The sequence below is a fragment of the Conger conger genome, chromosome 1, assembly GCF_963514075.1.
Source record: "Conger conger chromosome 1, fConCon1.1, whole genome shotgun sequence".
Taxonomy (NCBI): Eukaryota; Metazoa; Chordata; class Actinopteri; order Anguilliformes; family Congridae; genus Conger; species Conger conger.
In genome coordinates this window covers 84,216,580-84,240,546 of record NC_083760.1, presented here as the reverse complement: position 1 = coordinate 84,240,546, position 23,967 = coordinate 84,216,580, and the positions used below count along the sequence as shown (strand labels likewise).

Below are 23,967 nucleotides of genomic sequence, written 5' to 3'. Positions count from 1 at the left end.
CAGCAGTCCTGTTCTTGATGACGTCACCTGTTGATAACGTCACGGAAACAAGGCCAACACTCACAGCAATCCAGTTCTTGATGACGTCACCTGTTGACAACGTCATGGAAACCTCATAGTCACATCAACATCCCTAGCCCGCCCCCCAACCCCCCGCCCCCTCCAGTGCTGTTCCACAAAACATGAAGCATCACTGAGCCAAACAGATGCAACTGCTCTTTCACTGCATCCGGTACCAATCACTGACTCATCAACCCGCAAACTCATGGAACTGTGGCAGGGGAAATTATAAATGGAAGTTCCTGGTTGATACACCTGACGTGAGTCACACACTCATTGTGTGCGCCTACCCAGCAACCAATAAAGCCAAGGGAGACAGGAAATCTACAGAGGTCGTTGTGGATAAAATCCATACATTAATTAAGACATGTTTTCATTCATAGGAAATAATCTAGTACAGGGCTGGATCAAGGGCTTGCTTAAGTGATGAAGTAAGTTCTATTTCTGGAGCTTTTATCATGTCTCTTCCTTTTTGTTCATCTTTCTGCGAACGCCCCCCTTTTTCTACTCGTCTACATCTCTCCCCTGTACCTTGTCCTTCTTCTCTCCCTTCTCTCCCCCTCTCTCTCCCTCTCCACCTCTTCCCCTCTCTCCCTGTGTTAAGCAGGTCAGCGGACAGGGCTGCCGAGGAGGGAGGGGGGGGAAAAAAAAAGAAAGAAAAGAAGGCAGCACCACGGAGAGCAGCCACCCACTGCTCACACACACACTCTCTCACACTCTCACACTCTCACACTCTCACACTCTCACACTCTCACACTCTCACACACACACTCACTCACACACTCACTCACACTCACACTCACTCACACTCACTCACACTCACTCACACTCACTCACACTCACTCACACTCACACTCACACTCACACTCACTCACACTCACTCACACTCACTCACACTCACTCACACTCACTCACACTCACTCACACACACTCACACACACTCACACACGTACATACACATGTACACACACACACTCACACACACTCACACACACACTCACACACACTCACACACACACACTCGCGTACATACACATGTACACACACACACACGTACACACGCACAAGCACCCAAGCCGACACACAGACGTGCGTGCACATATGCACATGGACACACATGTACAAAAATGCATACATGCACACAAGCACTCTGACTGACACACACAAATGCATGCAGCCATGACACAATACCAGCACACTACTTGTGATCGCACACGCACACGCATGTGCGTGCGCAGCAGCGGTTCCCCACAGCACGCTGCGCCCCAACACTCAGTGCACTGCGGGCTCTCACTGCACTGCATGTGAATGCTGAACACTGCACGTCCTATACACCACACACTCAGCACATGGGCACACACTGACTTGACACCAGAACGGTGGCGTATCGGAGCACTGGAGTCAGCACACAAGGACCGACTCCAGGACAGTCATTCGGTCAACCCACTCAGCACATCAGCACGCAGCGACTGACTCCAGAACAGTGCTCCGGCCCACATGCTCAGCACATGGCAGACAAAGCAGATGATTACAGCAGAGGAATGGGCAGGTCGTTTCTGAATGTGTGTGTGTGTGTGTGTGGGGGGGGCTTCCGAGAGAGAAATGAGCAAATCCAGTGTGCAGCACTGACTCTCATATGAATGCACAAGGAGAACACCCACTATGCAATGCCTGACGCACAGAACACAGCTACTGGACAATACGTGCAAGGGCCCCGCGCCGGCTCAAAACCCAGCACAGCACCACCCGGCACATAGAAACTCAGCAATATGTCCGTGCACAGGGCTACGGCAATTACATAACATTACAGCTGCACACGGAGCCCAACAGACATGAGCACACAAATCAGCTCAGATGCACACAGACACGGGCTGTCTCCCAGGGGGGAGGGGCTGCAGAGGCTGGGGGGGGGGGGGGGGGGGGGGGAGGTGGGAGTGGCACGCGCGCATGCGCACGGCCGAGGGTGCTGGCGCTGGGAGAGCCCCCCGTTGCGCCGGGATCCTGCGTGAGCACCGCACCGCTGGACCCGGTGAACTCCTCCGCGGCACGGACGGAACCCCGCCGCAGCTCTGACCCGCAGGGAGACGGAGCGGCACAGCGGCGGCGGTGCGGATTCCGCCAGCCCGTCGGGCAGCAGCTGCAGATGCACCGCCTCAAGCAACAATGACATCCACAGCACCGCAGCGCTGTAGCACCAATGCTGAAAGCGGCATACTCCACCCAGAGCACAGACACAAACTGGCAACAGGAGGTCAGCTCCAGCACTGACACCAGGAGGCTTGCCACAGAATTGATATCAGAAGCTATTTTACAGCACTGACACCAGGAGAGCTCCACAGCACTGACACCAGGAGAGCTCTACAGCACTGACACCAGGAGAGCTCCACAGCACTGACACCAGGAGAGCTCTACAGCACTGACACCAGGAGAGCTCTACAGCACTGACACCAGGAGAGCTCTACAGCACTGACACCAGGAGAGCTCTACAGCACTGACACCAGGAGAGCTCTACAGCACTGACACCAGGAGAGCTCCACAGCACTGACACCAGGAGAGCTCCACAGCACTGACACCAGGAGAGCTCCACAGCACTGACACCAGGAGAGCTCCACAGCACTGACACCAGGAGAGCTCTACAGTACTGACACCGGCGCTTCACAGCACTGACACCGGGAGCTTCACAGCACTGACATCACAAGCTTCACAGCACTGACACCAGGAGCTCTACAGCACTGACACCAGTAGCTCTGCAGCACTGACACCAGGAGCTCTACAGCACTGACACCAGGAGCTCTGCAGCACTGACACCAGGAGCTCTGCAGCACTGACATCAGGAGCTCTGCAGCACTGACATCAGGAGCTCTGCAGCACTGACATCAGGAGCTCTGCAGCACTGACACCAGGAGCTCTGCAGCACTGACACCAGGAGTCCCACGGCAATAGTGACACCAGCAACAGGGGTCCAGACTCTCAAAGGACATAGCAACACCACCTGAGCAACAAGAGCTGAACACCAAGGAGCAACCACTACCAGCAGAACTTAAGCAAAGCTTCACTCCACTGTTCACTGCCACAGACAGTAGACTGGACAGGGCTAAGAGAGCCACATGTGTGCACATGTACGCACGCACGCACACGCGCACACGCACACACGCACACACGCACACACGCACACACACACAGTGAAAATACAGGACAGGGAAAGCTGTGCAAAATTAGTAACTTCACATATTCTACTGTCACCAGGCTGGACCAGCACAGCCCAAGACAACACGGCAGTGATCTCCTTCATAGGGCTGCCCCTCGGTGCTCCGTGCCACCCTCAGAGCGGCACACACGGGCCCTGAGAATTCACCCACAGACCAGCACAACACAAGAGTTCAGGATTCAGGAGCATGTCTGATGAATTCACTCAACCTAACACTCACAAAAAAAACAAAAAATACAAATACAAGTAAAAAATCTGGACGCTAAAAAGAAGTAAACTCGCCATTAAGACTAAGTTATGGGACAGGCAGAAGGGCAAGTGTCTAGATGATCACCTGTGATAAAAGCTGCAGTTAACGGCCCCGCTTCCGCAAGCCCAGGTCAGGAGCCAGTGCTGAGGACAGCCTTCTGAATTAGGGCAGCACTTGCCCCTCTCTCCTCTCCCCCCCCCCCAGAATGTGCCTTTCATTACCAATTTATGAGCAGCACTGAGAAAACTGCATTAAAGGGGACAACCTCAAACACAAGAAGGGAAAAAAGTGGAGGAAACACAGCCCGCATGACCGAAGAAAGTCTAAAAGACTGTGGAGAGGGGGGAAAAATGGCACTCCTACCCTACAGCAGAGCAAGTACGCCCATGCCTTTTTCACCGCCAAAGTCTTCCCTCTGCAGCGTTCCCACTCCTAGTTTCCACACTTTCAGTCCTAATTTTCAGGATTATTCACGTGTCCCCACTTCCTTGGCTGCAAATGTTGACGTGGAACACTTCAGTCTCCACTCTGAGCACCGATACACCTCGGTGTACATACTTTACTCAGTGGTGTACACACTGAGCGCAGACTTAAGCTGTGCAACTGCACACACTTACTCCCTAGTATGCGCACTTCCATGAGCCTCAACCTTTGGGCTTTTCTCGATGTCTAAGTGAACATGCACAGACTTAGTTTGCACTCCAAACTGCATACACTTTGTATTTTGGATCTCACTTCTACTCCAGGGTGTAGACTGTGGGCCCAGACAAACACAAAGCTTTGCACAGAGGCACTTAAAACCACACAGCTCTGAGACAAGATGTGAGAATCAGGGACCAACGGAGACAATGATCTCGGAAATTGAGCACCGGCAAACCAAATCGTCGCGAGAGAGAGAGACCACAGAGGTTTGAGCCAGTTCTGGGGCCCCCAAACCTGTTGAAAGGAATCGGCCACCAAGCTGTATTGGGGTTGCTGACCTTCCGACGTCATGGAAGTCTTCACGAGAGCCAATGTCAGTGCTGCTGGTGCCCCCTGCTGTGTCATTGACCACCCTCCCCAAAGACATGAGAGGAGGGCAGCTCAGGGGGTGCATGGAGAGAACATGGGAAAGATATATGTAAATGGAGTGAATGGGGTAAAAGGTGAAATGGGGGGGGAAAATGCATAATACTTCAGTGAAAGCTTGCTGCATTGCTACTGATCAGCAGTGTTCACTTTTAGACAGCATTAGCCAGAAAGTAATTTTCAGTTCTCTTCAGAGCGGGTATCAGAGGAGAGAGATGTCAACCATATACTCAACAACCAGCAAGTGTTGTACAGACAAGGTAAGCATGTGATACAATTTAGCAAGCTAAGCAATCAAGTTGGCCAATCTGAGAATCTTCTGAAAACCTGCCGCCAAGCTTTAACTGGGTAACTTCTCCAAGCAACACGAGAAATAGGCCTCAATGATTTCCTGTCCGAGTCATTCAAGTGGAGCACAGGGACACCGAAGAACAAAGAAAGTGGTCCCCGGTCAAACAATCCTACTGCAATAGGAGTCCAGCATCACTGCCATTTTGGAGGATGTTCTCAGGAAAGGATTCTTGTCACACCACTTTCATGACATAGGAAAACCCGGTTCACAAAAGCTGCCTTCATATTGAGGAGCAGCCTGTTCACTGTTCCTGGGCAATGGCCGAGACGGCGGACTTGATCTGAAAAGATCAAATGCCCACGTTAATCTGAAGCTGTTTGGGTGGCTTTGCTGCACCCATCGGTTCTTTACAACACAGCTGCCTGACTAGGTTTAATGATCTGGGTCCAGACTGGAGCCGTAGATGACTGTTCAAAGTTCAGCTTTGCTGCTTGAAGAGAAGGATTTCGGTGAAATCTGACTTCTGCCTTGGCTCCACTTATCTTGCAAAATGTAAGGAGGATGAGGAGGAGGAGGAGGAGGAGGAGGAGAAGGGAGGGAGGTCATCCATCCCTTGCAGCTTGTCTGGTTGCCCCTGGCAACAGCAGAGCTCAGTTGGAACTGTGGGACAGTGGATGTCTTTCAGTTTCCTGACTGGAAATGGAGACTTCCCCAATAGACGCACACACAGAAAATCACATTCCATGCCAGCCTTTCAACAGCAGAACGCAGCTCCTTCAAATGCATTCCAGTGCTCAACATTACAGGCCTATGTGGTGCAGGTCTATGCATTGTTACCTTTCTTGGTATAATGCACACATTAAAATGGCTGTCTGGGCTGCATACAGAAATTGCATAATGAAGGGCTGGTATTTTGCATAGGCTGAAAAGCAAATAACTCCCTACTTGAGTGAACATCACACAGTTCATACCATTATGATAACGGTCATTTTTTAATTAATCAGAGCCTTTATATTTTAACGGGTTCAGCAAAAACATGACCTAATCAAGTAATAAGTTGTTCTACTTATCAATTACTTAATGAAATGCACAAATCGGAGTGGCAAAAGGCTGGTTGCCCTGTACAAAGAAGGTCGAGAATTTCACAGAGCAATGGAATTTCCCTGCAGATTTCATCGAATCAAACTGATCAATCACTCACCATCAAATTCCCACGCTTCACTATATACTAACCACCAGAGATAAATCAGTCAGGAGGGCAAGTTACTTTAAATAAGTTTATCACATTTATAGATGAGATTTGTTATGCAAGATTTTTGACGTTCACTCTTGATAGTCAAACTGGCCAGTTAAAATTCACTGTTGTGTGGTCTAAAAGGTTGTTTAGCATTTGTATTTGCAACCAAATTGATTTGGTACATGACAGTAATAAAATGCTGAGAAGCAAGTTAACAATTTACTTAAGAAAGCAATTTGACATGTTTACTTTTCACAAAAGCTTTTCCTTCTATACATCTGTTATTACAGGAACTATGCAGTTTGAGTACCTCGAGGGTCAAGATTGGAGTCCCAAGTTCTATAAACTTATTGCTATAAACCTCTGACCTTGTTACCAGTTGTAACCTCTAATCATTACAACTGGTCACATCCAACACAGCCATTGCAGAACAAACCCTGGAAATATGAATGCAAGCTACCTAAAGGTTGGAACTAGGAACAGATGAAGTCGGACAACAGTTCAAATGCCCTTCACCTCTTGTTCGGCCAAATGAGAGTCTACATATTTACGTTCTCCAGTCAGCAAAAATTTGAAAAATGTTTCACTGGCTGTCCTCAGGTCTTGAAATGGTCCACAAAGCCCACCTAAGACAGGACTTTCTAGAACTTGGGGGGACAATGTGGGAGGCAGACTCAAAACACAGCAGAAGAGAGCACAACCACTTGTGGAGGAGACGTTGATGAGGAGATCAAGCAACACTAACGCTTATTATAGACTGCTGTGCGCATGGGATGGGTTTATTCAGAACCACATTCAAATCAAAGCAATTTCATAGAAAGGGTAAAGTGTTTGACAGAAAGTGTGGGGTGGGGGAAAGTTTGAGCCAAGTGGGGACAAACTGAAAACAAAAAGGTGAGGGGGTGCAGTGTGCTTGTGTGCCAAAAAAAACCTGGAGCCCATGCAACCTGGGACTGACTCTACATGCAATGAAACGGGACCGTTGTCCCGGTCCGTAAAAACACCGGAGCGCCGGAAAAGGTTTCCACGCAGTCTCCCTCCCACTACACTCGCTCACGATCCGGTACAGAGAGAGTGCCTCAGCGAGCAGAGCTGCGCTTCCTTAACTGCTAGGACTCTGGTTACGTTGTAAATCAAGTTCACCGGCATGTAAAAGCTGGCGGAGGGACTACGAACTTGTGAGCGAGTGGGTGTCTCCCCTTTCCAACCCTGAGCTATCAAACTCAGAGTAAATCAATAGACGAATGGGGAAGCCCTCTCCAGTGGTCTCGGCAAAAGACAAACAAGCGACCGCTCTACTTGCTCAAACGCGTTCAACGGAGAAAAGGGAAGGGAGCTCGGATGTGGAGGTCCAGACTTGAGAGTGTGTGTGTGTGTGTGTGTGTGTGTGTGTGGGGGGGGGGGGGGGGGATTTCCTGAATGAGACCAACTCTATAATGCAACCACCCCACACACTCATGCATGCACACACACACAAAGTACTTCAGCGGGAAAGCATACAGTGCAAGCACAACCACACACATGCACGTGGGAGTCACAACCATTCACACATTCAGTGTATACTAGCGTAGACGCAAGCGATCTTCGCCTTGGCCGCATCCTCCAGCACCTTTTGTGAACACCAAAATTAGCCTCCTCACAGGAGCATGGGCACATACAATCGAGAGTCATCATGTCCAGCATCTCACACGCCGGCCAAAAAGGCTAGAAAGCATCTCCAACCAAACCACACTCAAAAAGCTGCACTTGGAAAACCCTATTCGCATAAATAAATAAATAAATACAATTTTTACAGACGTGTCAGGGTTTCGTACAATGAAGACACTCAGTCCATTCACAACAGCGTGTCACCCAGCTACCGATACCAAAAGAAATCGGACAGAGAATCTCTATCATCCCCAAATAAATGAAGGCAGCATAAGAAGAGATGGGGGCAAAAAAAAATAGAATTACTTGCTTTTGGACACAATTTGTTGATTAAGCTCGTTTCTACATGTCAAGTCAATGCAGCCAAAAGTCAACACACAAACCAAAGTTAGGTTACAGCAGCAGTGCTACAAGATGCAGTTAATGAGGTAAATGGCATACATTGTGAGCCTCCACACACTATGATACTAGTTGCCTTTCTGGTTAACATAACTACCGATAGGCAAGGTGGAGCTCGGAACTAAAAGGTGGACTGGGGAAATGTTGCCTTTTCCATTCTGAACATTGACATTTGAGATACCACTTCCAAACAGACAAACGAAATGCCTCAGTGACTCAGTCACACTGTAACCAACCTTTCACCTAAAAAAAAAAAATCAAATAAGGATTAAATATAGTCGTAGTCGTAGCGGGGGAAAAAAAATAATAAACAAGGATGATTGCAAAATAGTGCTAAAAATAACCCACCGAAAACGGATGACGTTTCAATATCGCCCATGGTCGTAACTGTCACGATTAAAAACCGTAATATATTTTATTGCGATGCACTGGAAACAGTGACCAAAAACGCTGGGGAAAAGGAAAAAGTGTCCATTTTGAACCGGCGTTCTATTTCAGCACCACCACTAGTCCGAGGCGGATCGTAACAAACCGATTCATAGGAGCAAAGAGGTGTAGTCATATATGCAGAAAAGGATGCACGGTTACAGTTGGAATAGGCATCTACCTAAAATTGATAGGAACTATAACCTACCTTTTTGGTGATGTGGGGAAACTAAGCTAGGCAAAATCAGCACATCTAGCTTTAGAATCACAGGCGTGTGCACGTATGTATTTATAGGGTAGAATGAAACGATACTTTACGCGCAGATGCAAAATCGAGAACGAAATTGTATTTTACCTATCCTAATTAGATAAATAAATAAACTCAACCACCAGGCATTCATAACGCAATACCCTTGCCCTGTTCTGATTTCTGAAACAGTTAAAAATATTGCACTGGCTTTTAGGTGCCCTCTGTAAAACACGTACATTATTGTACCTGAATAAAATTGGCAGAAATGTACAAACGAGATTTAATTAAGCCCCAATGAACGACCTGGTTTTAAACTGCATAGGAGACAGACCGCTTACATTCAGTCCACTGAAGTGCACTAAAAGTATTAACGTTAGCTAGCTAGCTAGCTACATAGAAAGCACATATGCACATTTTGAAGACGAAAAAGCCCACTACAGGTAGCCAACTAGACATATCCGATGGTATCCCCAACACCTTATCTAGGGGCTACCTAGCTTAGGTGATTGAACTTATCACCATTTTAATTTACCATGCATCTGCAAATATAATGGCTAGTGAGCCAGTTAGCCTGCTTATACGTGGCTAACAAACCAACGCAGTTATGCTTAGGTCTTACATTAGTTGGCTAATGTTAGCTGCCTTGCTCGGTAGAATGCAACCGATAGCTAGTTACTGTTGCTAACTGGCTAACTAGCAAGTCGGTGTAGGACGCCGCATTTTAAAATGCAGATATCCATCACTGCAAATCACAACCACCATCGCGAGTAACACACTTTTAGGCTGTAGCTGCTCAATACTAGCCAGGCAGTAACTAGATGCTGCTACTATTAAACAGAAGGACATAGGCATGGTGTAAATTCATCGACACCGGCTTGAGTGAAGTGACAGTGCCGAATTGTCTCACTTGTATCCCTTCCCTTCCCTCCCCTCCCCATTCCCCGGCACTGAACGGCCTGCGAATCAAGCACCTTCAGATATAGAACGGTGTCTTGTTGCTTGGAGAAGGGGTAATGGAAGACGCTGACATGGTTACGTTAATGACAGATACATGTATTCACCTAGACGAATCAACGACAAACGATGGCATACAGTGCATTTATGATAAATATATATTTCAAATATCAGAATAAGCATACCAATGTGATCTTACCTCAGGCGGCGGTTCGCTTCAAGCTTCCCGAAGCAGCCATTATGAGTATTCCCTCTCCCTCCGTCCTAACCTCCACCACTAAGTACCGGGCAGATTCAGAAACCGGTAAACCAAACCCCCTCCCCCAACCTCCACCCCTCTGATGGGTGCGATCCCTTTATCAACAAAAATGCAGATCTATATTTTAGAAAATCGCTGGTCCGCTCCTGTGTATCCCTCTCCTGTAAAGCGGTAACGTTTGTCTCCCAGGCGCAGTAGCTGAACGCACGGGCAGTTCTGGATTTCGGCGTTCTCAACCCGGCGCAGTGCACTGGTTAGCTTGCTAGCTAGTATAGTACAGGTTCTAAGTTACCGGGTGGACTCGGTTAAGGGAGGCTCAATGTAGCAATGCCCACTTTCTTCTCCCCGTTCTCTTCCCTTTTCTTCCCTTCCTTCCTCAGAATTGTCTTTCTCTTTCCCTTCCCGGGAACCGTGTTGGCTGGCTAGCTAGCTAGTTCGCCGTGTGGGTAGCTATCAGCAGCTAGCTAGCTAGTTATCGAAGAGTGTTGCTTAGTGTAAGGAAGGGGTGGAGGGGGGAAGAGAGGTGTTTTTATAAATTAAAAAAATGAATAAAATAAAATTTGGGGTATTTCTATCGCACCGCTAAAGCTAGCGATGTGCAATCGCTAGGGAACCCCCCCTCTCTGCCCGATAATCTCGTTCACACCAAGGCTAGTTTTTGCTCGAGTAAGAGAGGGTCTGCCCGGCTTGCGCGCTCCCAAACCCAGGCGCGCCCCCGCTTCCTTTAGCGCTGCGTTTAGAGAAGTTTCCCCCCACAAAATGGCGGCCAAAACAAACCGGTGGCTGGCAACGACCACCAGACGTTAAATATTCGTTTATTTAAAATAAGACCGGACAGTGAACCGTCAATATGCCGGTACATATGCGGTGCATTACCAATAGCAAAAACGGACGTACGTGCTACCCAGCGTTAGGTAATGTTAAATTGTGCTGCTGTTTTCTAGCTAACGTAGCCGCAAGCTAACTTAGTTAGCTAGCTAAACATCCAAGTTAGCTAGCTAACAGGGTAGCTATATTAACGTTATTTGGGTAACCAGGATCGAAGCATAACAGGTAGCACATGCTAAGCTTACCAGGAAATTCGAGCATTTGGGAAATTATCTATCACCTGCATCTAATATTGCCGCGAGGCAAACTATTTAGACTAACTAGCTAACGTTACTGCAACGTTAGGTGGCTAGCTAGTTAGCTGACATTCCTACAGGGATTTAGCACTATTATCGGTCATATATTAAGCAGTTACAAAGAAAACTTTGTTTTAACTTACAGTTTGCATGGAGTGGCTATTTTCATATTTTAAATTTTATTTAGTGAGCGTTTAATGTGTCCTATGTCTGTTTTTCTGGTTTGAATTTCCCGCTTCGGTCGCGCGCCTTAACGCGAGAAGTCTTGCTCGTTCACTCACATAAAATGGCGGCGGTCACCCATTGCAGAAGGAAAGAGAAAAAGTACAATTTAACGTTTTGCTGTGGAGGTTAACATAGATGTTAGATATAATTTCCACTAAATGTGACTGGTTGCATTACACATAATTATATTAAACTAAAGCATTAGCAGTCCGTGTGCCCTCAGAATTAACGTCGTCTAATGTTACCTACAATATACATGTAACCTAGCTAACGATGCTAACGTTACCCAACTGCTCGTTGAAATATTACCCCGCTCTGCTTTTCATTTTTCCTGTGGACCTTTTTTTCCATTGATAGCATCAGTGCGCGTTCACTTTTTAAGATGGCGCAGCAAACTTTTGGTTTAATCCCGAACTGCATTTCACTTTCTGAAATACACATATATATTAGCGAATGCGCATCTTGTAACATATGTAGCAAGACAACTGTTGACTTCCCAGACCTTGCTAATGCTAGGGAAAATACTAATCCTATGACGGATACAGCAGCTTAGAAAAGTGTGCAGGTGTATAATGCTGCAAAATGTATTAGATTCCATCGGTTTTATATTCCACGTGGTTACATTACATTATTGGCATTTGGCAGACCCTCTTATCCAGAGCGACGTACAGTTGATTAGACTAAGCAGGAGACAATCCTCCCCTGGAGCAATGCAGGGTTAAGGGCCCGTTGGGGCCTTGCTCAAGGGTTTTAAAGAACATAAATATTTAAATGCACGATTTAGGTTAAATTAGATAGCTGGGGATGCATTTAAATCATTCAAATTACACTGAACCATTCGTTGATACACATGCACCTTCCTGACAAATTGTGAAACATGCTAGATTCAATTTTTTTTTGTTTTTTTAATACAAAAAAAGTACATTACAATATGGTGAGGTCAGGCATCACAAGTTGGGCAAATAAATGATTCCCTATAAACGTTTTTCAGATATTCGTCTTCCGACTTTTCAAATATACTGCTCTTTGAATAGGACATGAACTTAAAGATCAAGACATTAAAAAGTGTAACTAAGGACTTTAACAAATGTCTGTGTCACTTTTACAAATAACAATTCCAGCATTTTACATTATAAAGCATGGCAGGGAGAAGGACAGAAACAAACCATCACATTTCCCCAATTGTGTTCCAGATTTTAGTATGAGGTGCAGGGAGCTCTTCATTTTCCTGAAAGGGATGTAGGCTAAAGGGTCCAGGGCAAATTCAGAGATGGGAAGCCGTCAGTGAAGGATGCAATATTGACTGTCCACAATGCTTCAATCACCGATGACTTTGTCACCCCCTGCTGGTCGCAGCCAGGATGACAGAAAGGTATGGCAGTGCAAGTCACAGCAATGCATGCCTGTTGCAGTTTATTTCTTCTGCTTGGGGGGTGGTCTAGAGGGAGAATATGCAAGTGTTAAAGCACACAACTGATGTCACATTCATGCACAAAACCAGATGTGACCTATTGAGCTAGGCTGTGTATAATTATTCAAGCTGTCAATGCAGCTGCATGTATCAAACATGATAGCCAGATGCCTTAGCAGATGTTATAGCACAATCCATACTATGTTAGAAATGGACAACCAAACACAGACCTGAAAATGTGTTTGGGATCATGCAGTCACTGCACTGAACAAAAGGAAACCCATCTCCCCTCTCACCTGTAGATGCCCACTACAACAGCATGGTCCCTCTCATAGGGCTCCAGTGTTAGCTGTTCTTGGGGTTTCATGTTCTCTGAACTCATCTTCTTCACCTCAGCTGCGAACACGGCCTCCGGTGCTGCCGTTGAGTCGATGCAGTTTGCCTTTGTGGGAGGAAGAGAAACGGGAATGTAACCCCAACACTTAAGGACCGGACTCTAAAATAACCTGGGGGGGGTGAACATTGCATTGCTAGAGCTGTTCCTTGTAGATAGATGGGGCGGTACAGTCAGCTGGCAAAAAGGACAAATTTGAGAAAATGACTGAATACCTCAATTAAACTGGATCGCATCAGCTTTGAGCGTGTATGAAAACATTTTGTGACAAACCGCACCATTGTCATGCATTGCATCGGCCCACTCACCTTGATGGAGATGACAAAATGGCCTCCGTTCTTCAGGAAATTGTGCGCGTTGAGAGCCACAATTCTGGTCTGGTCAGGCTGAGCAACATCAGCAAAGATTACATCCACCATCCCTGGACACAAAGACAGCAGGCCCATGAGTGAAAAAGGGCAATACATGGTGTAGCAGTCAGAGCAATGGGCTATGCACTTAACGAGGCATCTAATGAGTTTGACGCGGTAAATATTATCCTATGCGAGATACAGCAAGCAACTCCCCCAAAACCAAAAAGGGGCTGTCAAATGGGAAGACACCAAAATAACAAGCAAGTCCACAGTAATGTTGTCCTTACTATGTCCATAACTTTTGAAAAACAATCCTTGGGGCTTTATGCCCTGGACAAAGGATGTCACCTAATTTTCTCCAACCATGCCTCACAGCTGGTAAGGTGTTAGAAGTAAAAATAAATGAATAAACCCAGCCCATCAACACAAATGCTTCATACACTGAATGTGACAAACGTTTGTACAGTTATGTTGAGTTGGAAAAAGTTAAAAGCTACAGCATTATGTCTGAGTTACCAATTGGAAGAGTGCCAAGCAACGCTACCTGTATGTACTTGGCTAAATGAAGTAATCTATACTGCCCAACTCCCACCCAAAAAAAAAAAAAAAGGAAAGTGTATGAACTATATTCAAAGAAAGTTTGCATCCTTGAGTCAAGGGTTACTGGCTCTTTGTTGTTCAATAGTGCTAGTCATGTCAATGAATGAGTAGTGGTCAAAACGGGTAAACAATCAATGGCTTGCTACTTGCTCTCAGCCTCATAAATATTCCAAGAACGGTTCATTCATGTTGCCCGTTTCCAATGTCTGTTCGTACGGTCCATTCATGTACAGTGCTGTACTGGGCTCGCAAATGTTGTGTGCAGCGAAGGCAATGCCTGACTTTAAATTAAGATTTGCTTCGCTTCCTGCCACTTAAAACACTTCGGGTTTAACTCATAATGACCCTTTGATCTTGCTTTGATCATGAACTCAAATTCTCATTTTCCACAGATTTTGGTACGCAAGTCTTATTTCATAGAAAATTTTCCAAAACATTAAATGAGCGGAGCCCCCTCTTTGTACAACAGTATAGAGCCGGTGCTAATTATTTGCAACCATAGACTGCCCGGTCAAAATTTACACAAAATCCTCCGGTCCAATGCATGCTCTGCTTTATTTTATACACCGCACAGATCAAACGACTATATTAAAACGCATTTAACGTAATAAGGTGAAAATATTGTCGATGTGACAGAATCAATCACCGGTTTGGAACCCCCTTTCTCCCAGGCAATTAATTATGTAAGGAATAAACCCCAAACTGCTGTGGCACTGTAGCTAAATAAACCAGTGCCTGGTGGTATAATGCTGCCCTGAGGCAAAACCGCAGCACTAAAGCGAACAGACAAAATATCCGAGTCATTTTCACTTTTGTTTTGTGCACTGATTACAAGTGATCCGCTGTTATGTTTAACTGCAATCTCATATCTGTGCTGACTGCTGATTAGCGGAGGGCAGCTGAATTATGTTTCACGGCCAAATACCCACTACTGACTACAATCAACCCAAGCCACGCGACTGAAGCGCCTTGTGAAAATGTATTGTTTACAGAGTAATACATTTTGCCAAATGTCAATTGCTGGTGAAGGTGCATTCCTAAGGAAACTTTTGTTAGTTGCTTGTGTCACATACCTAGGTGATGCATAACAGCTAGGACTTCAGGTTTTGGCTGGGCATGTTGGTAAGCTGGCCACTTACACCAAATTTTTAGATGTTCTCTAGAACCATCCTTAGATCGTCGAAAAGCATTTTGTCATACAAATAAATTACGTAATTTTGAAGGAATTGAATTTCTGCCATATGCCATCAATTTTTTTCTGATCCCAAAGTCTCGAAAATGCTAAACACCGAGGGAATGATTGAACAAAGTCAGACCTATAGAGCAGCTACACATCACACAGGTTTTACACTTGAATGCTCAAAACCTACAGATGCCAAGATAAGGGATAAAAAGAGATTAGGGAATGAGTGTGTTTCTAGGGGATGTGAACTTGAGGCAGAGAGCATGAAATGGCTTCTTGTGGAGAAAACTCACCAACAAGCATGCGGTACTTGTGTGGGTGACGGGCGTCCTCAATGATGGGTATGATGTTGGTTCTCTTTTTGGCCACGTTCAGCAGATCTCGCCCTGACCGGTGAGAGAACTCCACAGCGTACACAAGTCCTTCCTACAAAGCAGGGGAGGGATGTCAAAACCATTTCGTTTGAAGTTTTTGGCATTCAGCTGGTACGCTTATTGAGGCAACTTACACAGCTTATATTCATTTATTTTCTTTTTTATTAAATAGTGCACTACAGATTGTCGTCCTAAAACCCAAAAGTAAAATTTTTAGGGCCATGGATTCCCTCTGCAGATTTTGTGAGAGTAATGGTAGAGATTTTGGTGCATCAAACACGCACATTTTTTGCTGCAACTGATATTCATGCCCCGGAGGTTCTGAGATTAACATTTATTTTTTTTAAATGCAAAAGGCATACTTACAGGCCCAACAATGTCAGAAACATGCGAGACCGTAGTCCCGGAGGCTGCTCCCAAGTACATGACCTTCGCCCCCGGCTTAATGTGAATCTGGTCCACTCCTCCCAAGATGGCTGCCGCCAGCTTCGACCGGAAGGGATTCCATGCTCTGTACTCAATCTTCGTTTCTCCTTCCTGCAATTAAAACACGTCAGATGCACAAACCGGCCAATAAAAGTACCATTACCCATGACCAGCTGACCAGGTTTAGTATTCGATCAACACAACACTACGTCACGGTAACCCAGCCCAAGCCAATAGGGCCGCAAGCAACTAGACCATTAATTAAAGGGACGTAACTGAACCCCTTGGTTCAACAGTGGTTAAAGGGGATCTGGAAGTGTCATCTTTCCTTCCAGTGCGACACAAAGGAGGGCAACACTGCCGGATTCGAGTGACCGGGAAATATCAGGAAGGGTAACCTCACCTCCACGTTCATCCGCTTCTCGCCGTACACAGACTCTCCCACAACCATGTTCTTAGTCACCAGGGCATCCTCCTTCCCACGGCAGATAAACACACCTAGAGATGGAAGTGAGGAAGAGGGAAGGAGGGGGAAAGAGAGGGAAAGGGAGGGGGAGATTAAGAAAGAGAGGGAAAGAATGGTGTAATTTGCAGAGAAGGACTCGACCCAAACATGACACGCCTAAGATTATGCAACCAGAATGCTAACACCACACATTTATTTTTATGATCTTCGGTTATAGCACTTTAAGCCAATTGAGGAACCTTAGAGTATATGGAATCACTCAGCCAATACCATTTACACAAAACAGACTTTAGTTCAAACAATCCTTTGTCACAACAAACTTTTGTCTCAAATCTATCTTAATTTTCCACATGAGCAGTGCCGTTATTTGGACATTTTCTGTCCATGGTCCCAACTGAGACATAAAAGGGTAGATAAGCATTAAATATTTAGATTTGCTTGCACAGAACACACTTTAAACAGATGGTCTGACGCATACATCCGAACATTACATTACTTTGAACAGCGAGACAACTTACACCTAGAAACCAACAAACAAAAACTTTCACAATTCAAACTGAATGCTAACATTTAAGTAACAAAATCAATGCAATTAATGTGTTCACATTAGAGCCCTTCATAAGAGCACACAATTACGCGCTCGTTAAAACTGCATGGTTTTGCAAAGAAACACCAGCACATACACTTGCTTTTGTGAAAGTCAACATGGGTTTGCAAAAATATTTTTCTTTGTCAGAATGATATGTTGCTGCTTTGCTGGGTCTGAGAATGTGAAAAATGTATAAATAAAATCTATCATTCACCGTTACCTCAAACATGTCACCACATATCAACCGGATTTCCAAAATCATAAGCAGCTACTTCTACCACTTGCTGACATCACTGACTGAGAATGAAGCAGATCAGATTGTTCACACCATGTGAGATGTGTATGGCTTATCTTAAGAAATTGTAAAAAATAAAAATAAAATAAAAAAATGTAAATCAGCAAATGCTGGAACAGGAAAGGTTTCTATACGGTAGTGATTTTGGCTCACTGTTCATCCCAAATCAAACTGGGTCTTACCTTCATGTCTGTGGGGCTCAACTGTCACCTTCCTGCCCCCTCTGAAGCCTCCGCGTCCAGCTCCTCTACCTCCTCTGCCCCCACGTCCGCCTCCTCGGCCACGGAACCCCCCTTCTCCACTTGGGGACCGGAACCCTCCACCTTTCACATAAGCACGGGGGGAGGGGCGGTTTAGGCTCAGACTACCTCAAAACATCACTCAAGTAGCAACACACTCGAATTTAATGCCCTGTAATGGGCACACTGTGAATGGGAGCCGGATAGAGTTATAGCCCCGTTTCTTATAATGAGCAATTAAAGGTGGACCACGAGATTAGAATACCCTAACAAACATAACCAGTCACAGCTGACTCATTTATATAACTACTATTGATCACACAAAATGCGTTAACCCCCTTTCACCACTAGATGGCAAACATGAAAGGGATAGTTATCTTTCCGAAATTGTGGTATAATTTCACTAGCCAACTACACGTTTTCAAAAGGCAGAGTGCTTTTGTGCATGGTGACTGATACAATTTCCAACGGTTTGTCCGATTTATAATGGCTGGCATGGCTAAATGGACCAGTATATTACGTGTGCGCGCACCGGTCGCAGTCCAAATTAAAAATAAACGATGGATATGAAAACAAAGGTTAGAGGAACTTGCGACTTACCACCACCTCTGCCGCCACGGAAGCCTCCTCTTCCACCTCTATCGCCGAAGCCACCTCTATCGCCGAAGCCACCTCTATCGCCGAAGCCACCTCTCCCCCCGCCACCTCTAAATCCGCGGCCGCCACCACCACCTCGCGGACTGAATCCTACAAAGTAAAGTACATTTCAAGTTAACATGAACATGGTTAACAACACGGGATTAGCCTGCTTGATTTCTGTTTGAGGGGTTCTCACCTAAGGGAGTCGTTTACCTCGTTCTATTGGGGGTTTGGGGGCTGATATGTTTAATTATCTCTGGGTTACTCTGTAAAGTGTCTGTGACAGTCTTCTGCGAAATTAAATGAACACAAGTAGCTACGCTTTTACAATGGCTCACATTAAATCCATAAAACGTTTGTTGATGGAAAGTCTTTGGAGAACACCACAAACAAATACGCTATATTAGCAGCGCATCTTCGAGTCACACCAATCTACATGGTCCATACTAGCTACCTAGCTAGTTTCGAGAGAATAAATCACACATTCTGTTAGATAATCTAATTCGCCCGATCAAAACATTGTTTCACAACATTGAATGTTTGAAGATTCATACGCGGCGTGTTTTGACTTATATTTCTACAGTTTATGTTTTAGACAGACCGGTGCTGAAGGATCTGGACCACATGGCGACAGCACCATTTTAACGGATTTAGCCAACGCAGCTAGCTAGTGCTCAGTATAATATTTGTTAGCAAGCAAATAAAGCTGACCATGTAGCCATCCAGCGAGACTTGGACAACAGGCTTTCAGTGTTCACGCAAAAGTATTTAGCCTTATTACCAAAAATGTTGGCTGGCTACCATGTTGCAAGACAGCAACATGTTGCACATGCCGTCTCTGCAGAAGATAACTAGCTAGCTTGCATTAGCCAGCTTGCTGCGACAATCGCCGACGCATCAAAATGGGACAAATGTCGTAGCTATTAATTGCAAAAAAAAAAGAAATCAAACTGGGGGGGAAAAAACTAACCAACAAGTATTTCACTAATGTAGCAATTCGCCGCAAATACAATTACCGTCTCTAAATATTAGCAGTAGGCTACATTTTAAGCCGACTAAGCTATGTGCGACGTGTAAACTTCTCCGCAAAGTCTTAAATAACAAGTTTAACAAATAATGCCTTTATAGTTTACTCTTAACGTAAACAATCGTGTAAACGTGTTACCTATAAATTCAACTACACTTACCTGGTCTCATATCGGTTTAATATATTATTTCTAGCTATACTCTTCCAACTTGTCTTTATTCGACCGTCGTCTTCCGTATCCAAGTGCGAAAAAAGCATGAACGCACATGTGGCTACCACGCCATGTCGCCACTCCCACAATGCCTCGCGTGTTAAAAAAAAGAAAGAAAAAAAAAGACATACAGCTATTCCGCAGTTTGTTAGTGTCGCCCTCTAGCTTGGAGGAACAGGGATTTTCAGGGTGGGTGTGTCCATCAAATCCATGTTAAACACACTTTCCATTGAATGTTTGATTAAACGAAAAGCTGCAAACGTAAGTAGTCTATTATATGTGAGTAGTAACACGTATGTAAATTCAAAGCTACGCAAGTATAGTCAGAAGAAATGGATGAAAATACTTCAATGGCAGTTCTCGACGGTTATTTCTTGAGAATCATTTCAATAGCTTCCAGTGCCCCCGTGTGGTATCTCAAGTTTTTCTGCTCGACTCACGTGAAAGGGAAGAGGGGAATCATTATCGTGCATCGGCGAATTATTTTATTTTGTAACATCCTCGCAAAATACAGATGGATGACGATGCCTGTCTTTCTTGAGAATCCCCCTTTCTATTTCGTTCTGCATTATTTCTTCCAACGACACTTTTTGTAGACTTTTGCCATTTTCCAGCAACTGATTATACAGCTAGATTAGGGGTGGGCCACGAGGGTTGTATCTGTTTCTGGTTGTCATGCCGACTTGTGGCCTTCATTTTTTAATTTGCCCTAATATTTATGCCATCTGATATTTAGCTACAATTCTTGCATGAATGACTGTCCTTGTGTCCACATATAAAGCGTTTTACTGGGATCTAATCTATGAGTGAACCAGTGCTGGTACAGCCGATTAGCTCATTTGACCAGGGTTATGGGTAGAAAGAAAACCTGCATACACACTGGCCCTCCAGGACTGGTGCTCACCCCAAGGGGAGATAGTCATTGAAATGGTTCAGCACCTTGTTCACAGGTACAACAGTAGCACCCCCATATGTAAAATGAATGTACAACCATTGATTTGTGAGTCCAGTTCCCTAACAATTATGTGACTCCACTGCCCACAGTGGTCCCTAGGCAAGACGCCTTTTTTACGACATTGCAGAAGGTTGTGTAAGCAGAGCAATACAGCACAAAATCCAGGAGGCCGTGAGAGAGTCACTTTTGTGACTTATGAATGGATTTGGTGATGGATTAAGTTGCAAAAAAACAAATGTGACTGCATTGAGACATACTGATCAGAAGCTTCTCTTTAAGCCTGTTATCTAAGCTGTGGTGAGAGACGGAGTTGGATATCCAGCCTCCGTTGGTGGGCAAGCTCACCATCTGACAGGAGCTTACGCATTGTGTTGCGATGCCCGTCTGGATGTTCAGCTGCTCCATCCAACTGAAGCCATTTGGGAAACCTGAGATTTACAAACGACTGCCGAGTAGCACGCAATCACCCCCATCATTCGCACAGGATTTTAACCAAGTGTGTCTTTGACAGATCCATTACATCCATTGCTTTTTTTGGATTTGTTGTGCATATGTGTGTGGCAGAGCTGCCTGGTTCATTTCAGAATCCCTAGCCGAAGATATCGCAAAGCTAACACAAAAATCAAATGTGGAAAATAAAAAAATAAAAAATCAACATCAACAAACTACCTGCTAATGAAATGCAAATATGGTTCTGCTCAGGTTATAGCCAATGGGAGTCAGGCATCTGCTGGTTTTGTCATTATTTGGCTAAAGAGTCTACACACCTTGTTCTCAATTGGCCTTAGGTCTTGTTGCTGTTGTGCATACATGTGTGTGTGTGTCTGTATGTGTGCCTTTGTGTATGTGTATGTGTGTGCGTGTGTTTGTGTGCATGGAATATACACAGACAAAAAGCACTACGATGTCTGGTGTACCACCAAACGTCAACCCACGCACATGCAAAAAAAAAACCTGTTCTCTGATATTGATGTTGTACCCTACAGGTCTTTGTATATATGGTCTGTGTATATTCTGATATTGTAATTTTGTGAATATTTTCATGTTCATTTGCCTCCTAAAATCCAACTGCACGTCCATGTTATATGAGGTGGTAACAGACCGTTACAGGATTTGGACTTGCTATCGATAAACCTGTAATTGTACTGGAAATAAAGTCCCATTTCAAATGTGATGGAGGTTGGTTAGAAAGCATTAGGGTGAGTAATCTCCATCAGTTTTTGGAAAGCTTTTTGGACACTTGGCATGCTTTATAAAAACATACTCTCATATATGTGAATAAAATACATTTGAAGGTTTTTCTTTTGTATCAAGAGATCTGTTTCAATAGACAAATTAGCTTTTCTGTTCATCCATGTGTCTGGACAAAAAGATATGCTGATGCTTTGTATTTGGGGATATTTGGGGACACTTAAGGACATCTGGTGCAGTTTTTGGAAAACTTATGTGGAATTTGAATGCATGTCGATATCTTTACCAAATTCTGTACACAAGTTGATATCAAGTTTGGGCACAAATATAAAGTAGTTCTGCATTGGTCCTTGAGAAAACATAAGGCGTTTTGTATTTCCTTTGTATTTTAGTGGCAATTTTGTATATACCGTATGTACAAAAATGTGTTCTGTCTCAAACTTCTGAATGATACAAGCCTCTTCTTTAAGTCTTCAACCATGTGTGTCCAGTAAATCGTTTTTGAGACATTGACGCTTTTATGGGACAAGTAAAAAAAATAGGTGGAAATTGCCCTTGAGGGGGGGCAAAGTGGAAAGGGTTAATTCATTTTATTGAGGGGAAAAAAAGTACAATTTCCAATATATTATCCTATGAAATTCCCAACCCTACTGAAAAAGAAAGGATTTCACGTGAAGCTGTTCATCTCAAATCTAGCTGGGTATCACCTGGAAGGAATGTTGATCACTCAACTAAAATAAAATGGGATATAGAATTGAAAATAAATGGATCATAAAATTATAAATATGATATGAAAAGGACTCATGTTGTGCAAATAGCATTTCAAAATGCTTCATATTTTTGGGAATAAACTAAGTATCAATATACAGTACTGACAGCTCAGTAACCCACATACAGTACATCTTTGTATCAAAAAGTTAGCCTAGCCAATTAATAGTTACAATTTTAAGAAATAATATTGACAACATATAAAATATAGACGAGACAAATATATAAAAGGCAGCTGTTGAGCACTAATAAAAGATACACTTATTCTCTGCTAGAAAAAGGTTGATTAATTGTAGCCATGGAAAGTATTGGAGGACATACTGATACCACTTAATTCCTATTATTCTAACTTTGTAGTTGTAAATTAATAACATCGTGTTGAATCTAAGGGAATCAAGAATATCCGCCTGTATGTAATTCCAGCCGGTTTCTTCATAACATTCAGTTTGTTCTTCTCCTCTGCTTCCCCACCCCAGGAGCGAAAAGGACTGGACACATGAGCGGATTGTTTCATGTTTCCCTTCACTAGAACCAGACTATAGATCAAATGCATTTGAAGGCAAATGCAAACATGGTACATTCTTATTGTTAAGTAGCACTAGTGAAAATGCAAGTGTAAATACTTACTCAATCTGTATACTTACAAAAAAAAAAAAAAAGGATTTTGAATGTTTGCAGATCATTCTGAATATGTGAACAAGAACATATTTACGAATGTGCAGCCAGATGGGGTTACACATAATCCCCTTTTCTGGATGTCAGCTGCATTGAAAACTCTTCTCCCCTCAAAAAGGAATATAACAGGAGCAATAATAACGTCTAGGAAATTGTGACAGCTGCTAAAAACAAGGTCTATAAATTAAATAAATAAGTCACTACAAGTTGGAGTGATACGTATGAAAATTCAAATGAAGCTGCAATGAAATGTGCTGAGTTCAGATTAAACAAAGGAACAAATGCAGAGACTACTTGCATAATGTATTAGAATGCATGTACATGTGCACTGGATAAACCACATCACACCAATACCGAGAACCGCCAGACTGCCTGCACATTGTTCACGTCTACACAGTAAAATATTCAGCATCAAACAGAGCTAATGTGAGTCCAACAAGAATGAGACAAACTCTTATCAGAGTGAAATGTGCTGTCGGGGGTTGATTGAACGCTGAATATTTTACCGGGTGAAGTGCTGCTCCACTGCAGCTCATTCGCCGTTTCACCCATCATGTCGAAGGAAAGCCAGGGCCTGAAACAGCATCCGGTAAGTAATCTAATGTAATGTGCTGTATGACAATGTTTGACTGTGTGCCAGATGCCAGAGGGGAAGAAAAAAAAACAGGTGCCACTGTTAAATCATGAGTGAAAATGCTATGGTGAATTTGTCTTTGAAGTCGCTAAAGATGAAAGCTTCTCACCTTATACCATTTCTCTCCTTCTTGTCTTT

The 23,967-nt window shown here is 44.3% G+C and overlaps 2 protein-coding genes across 3 annotated transcripts in view; both read right to left on the bottom strand.

Annotated features, from left to right (window-relative positions):
• The window catches only part of dyrk1b (dual-specificity tyrosine-(Y)-phosphorylation regulated kinase 1B), a 58,389-nt gene extending 47,658 nt beyond the window's left edge, over nucleotides 1-10,731 (bottom strand). The window contains exon 1 of one of the 2 annotated variants that reach the window (XM_061240728.1): nucleotides 9,977-10,731. The gene's annotated coding sequence lies outside the window, so the exon portion shown is untranslated. The remainder of the gene's footprint in view (nucleotides 1-9,976) is intronic. The other variant, XM_061240719.1, reaches the window with a different exon arrangement.
• Nucleotides 10,732-12,284: 1,553 nt separating this feature from the next.
• Nucleotides 12,285-19,698, bottom strand: fbl (fibrillarin). Its single transcript, XM_061247222.1, has 9 exons — nucleotides 19,556-19,698; nucleotides 18,330-18,476; nucleotides 17,673-17,813; nucleotides 16,544-16,638; nucleotides 16,081-16,251; nucleotides 15,634-15,766; nucleotides 13,513-13,625; nucleotides 13,107-13,252; nucleotides 12,285-12,837 (listed from the first exon to the last, which is right to left on the bottom strand). Exons 1-9 carry the CDS (start codon nucleotides 19,563-19,565, stop codon nucleotides 12,813-12,815), a joined length of 981 nt encoding a protein of 326 aa, XP_061103206.1. The 5' UTR covers nucleotides 19,566-19,698; the 3' UTR covers nucleotides 12,285-12,812.
• Nucleotides 19,699-23,967: the final 4,269 nt, after the last annotated feature.

Bases quoted from the DNA above. Each gene is read 5' to 3' on its own strand.
- fbl (XM_061247222.1), bottom strand. The intron at 15,767-16,080 runs GTAAGTATGCCT...CCTGCTTTGTAG, and splicing joins TTTCTGACATTGTTGGGCCT to GAAGGACTTGTGTACGCTGT. The intron at 13,626-15,633 runs GTGAGTTTTCTC...CTTTGTGTCCAG, and splicing joins CAAGTACCGCATGCTTGTTG to GGATGGTGGATGTAATCTTT.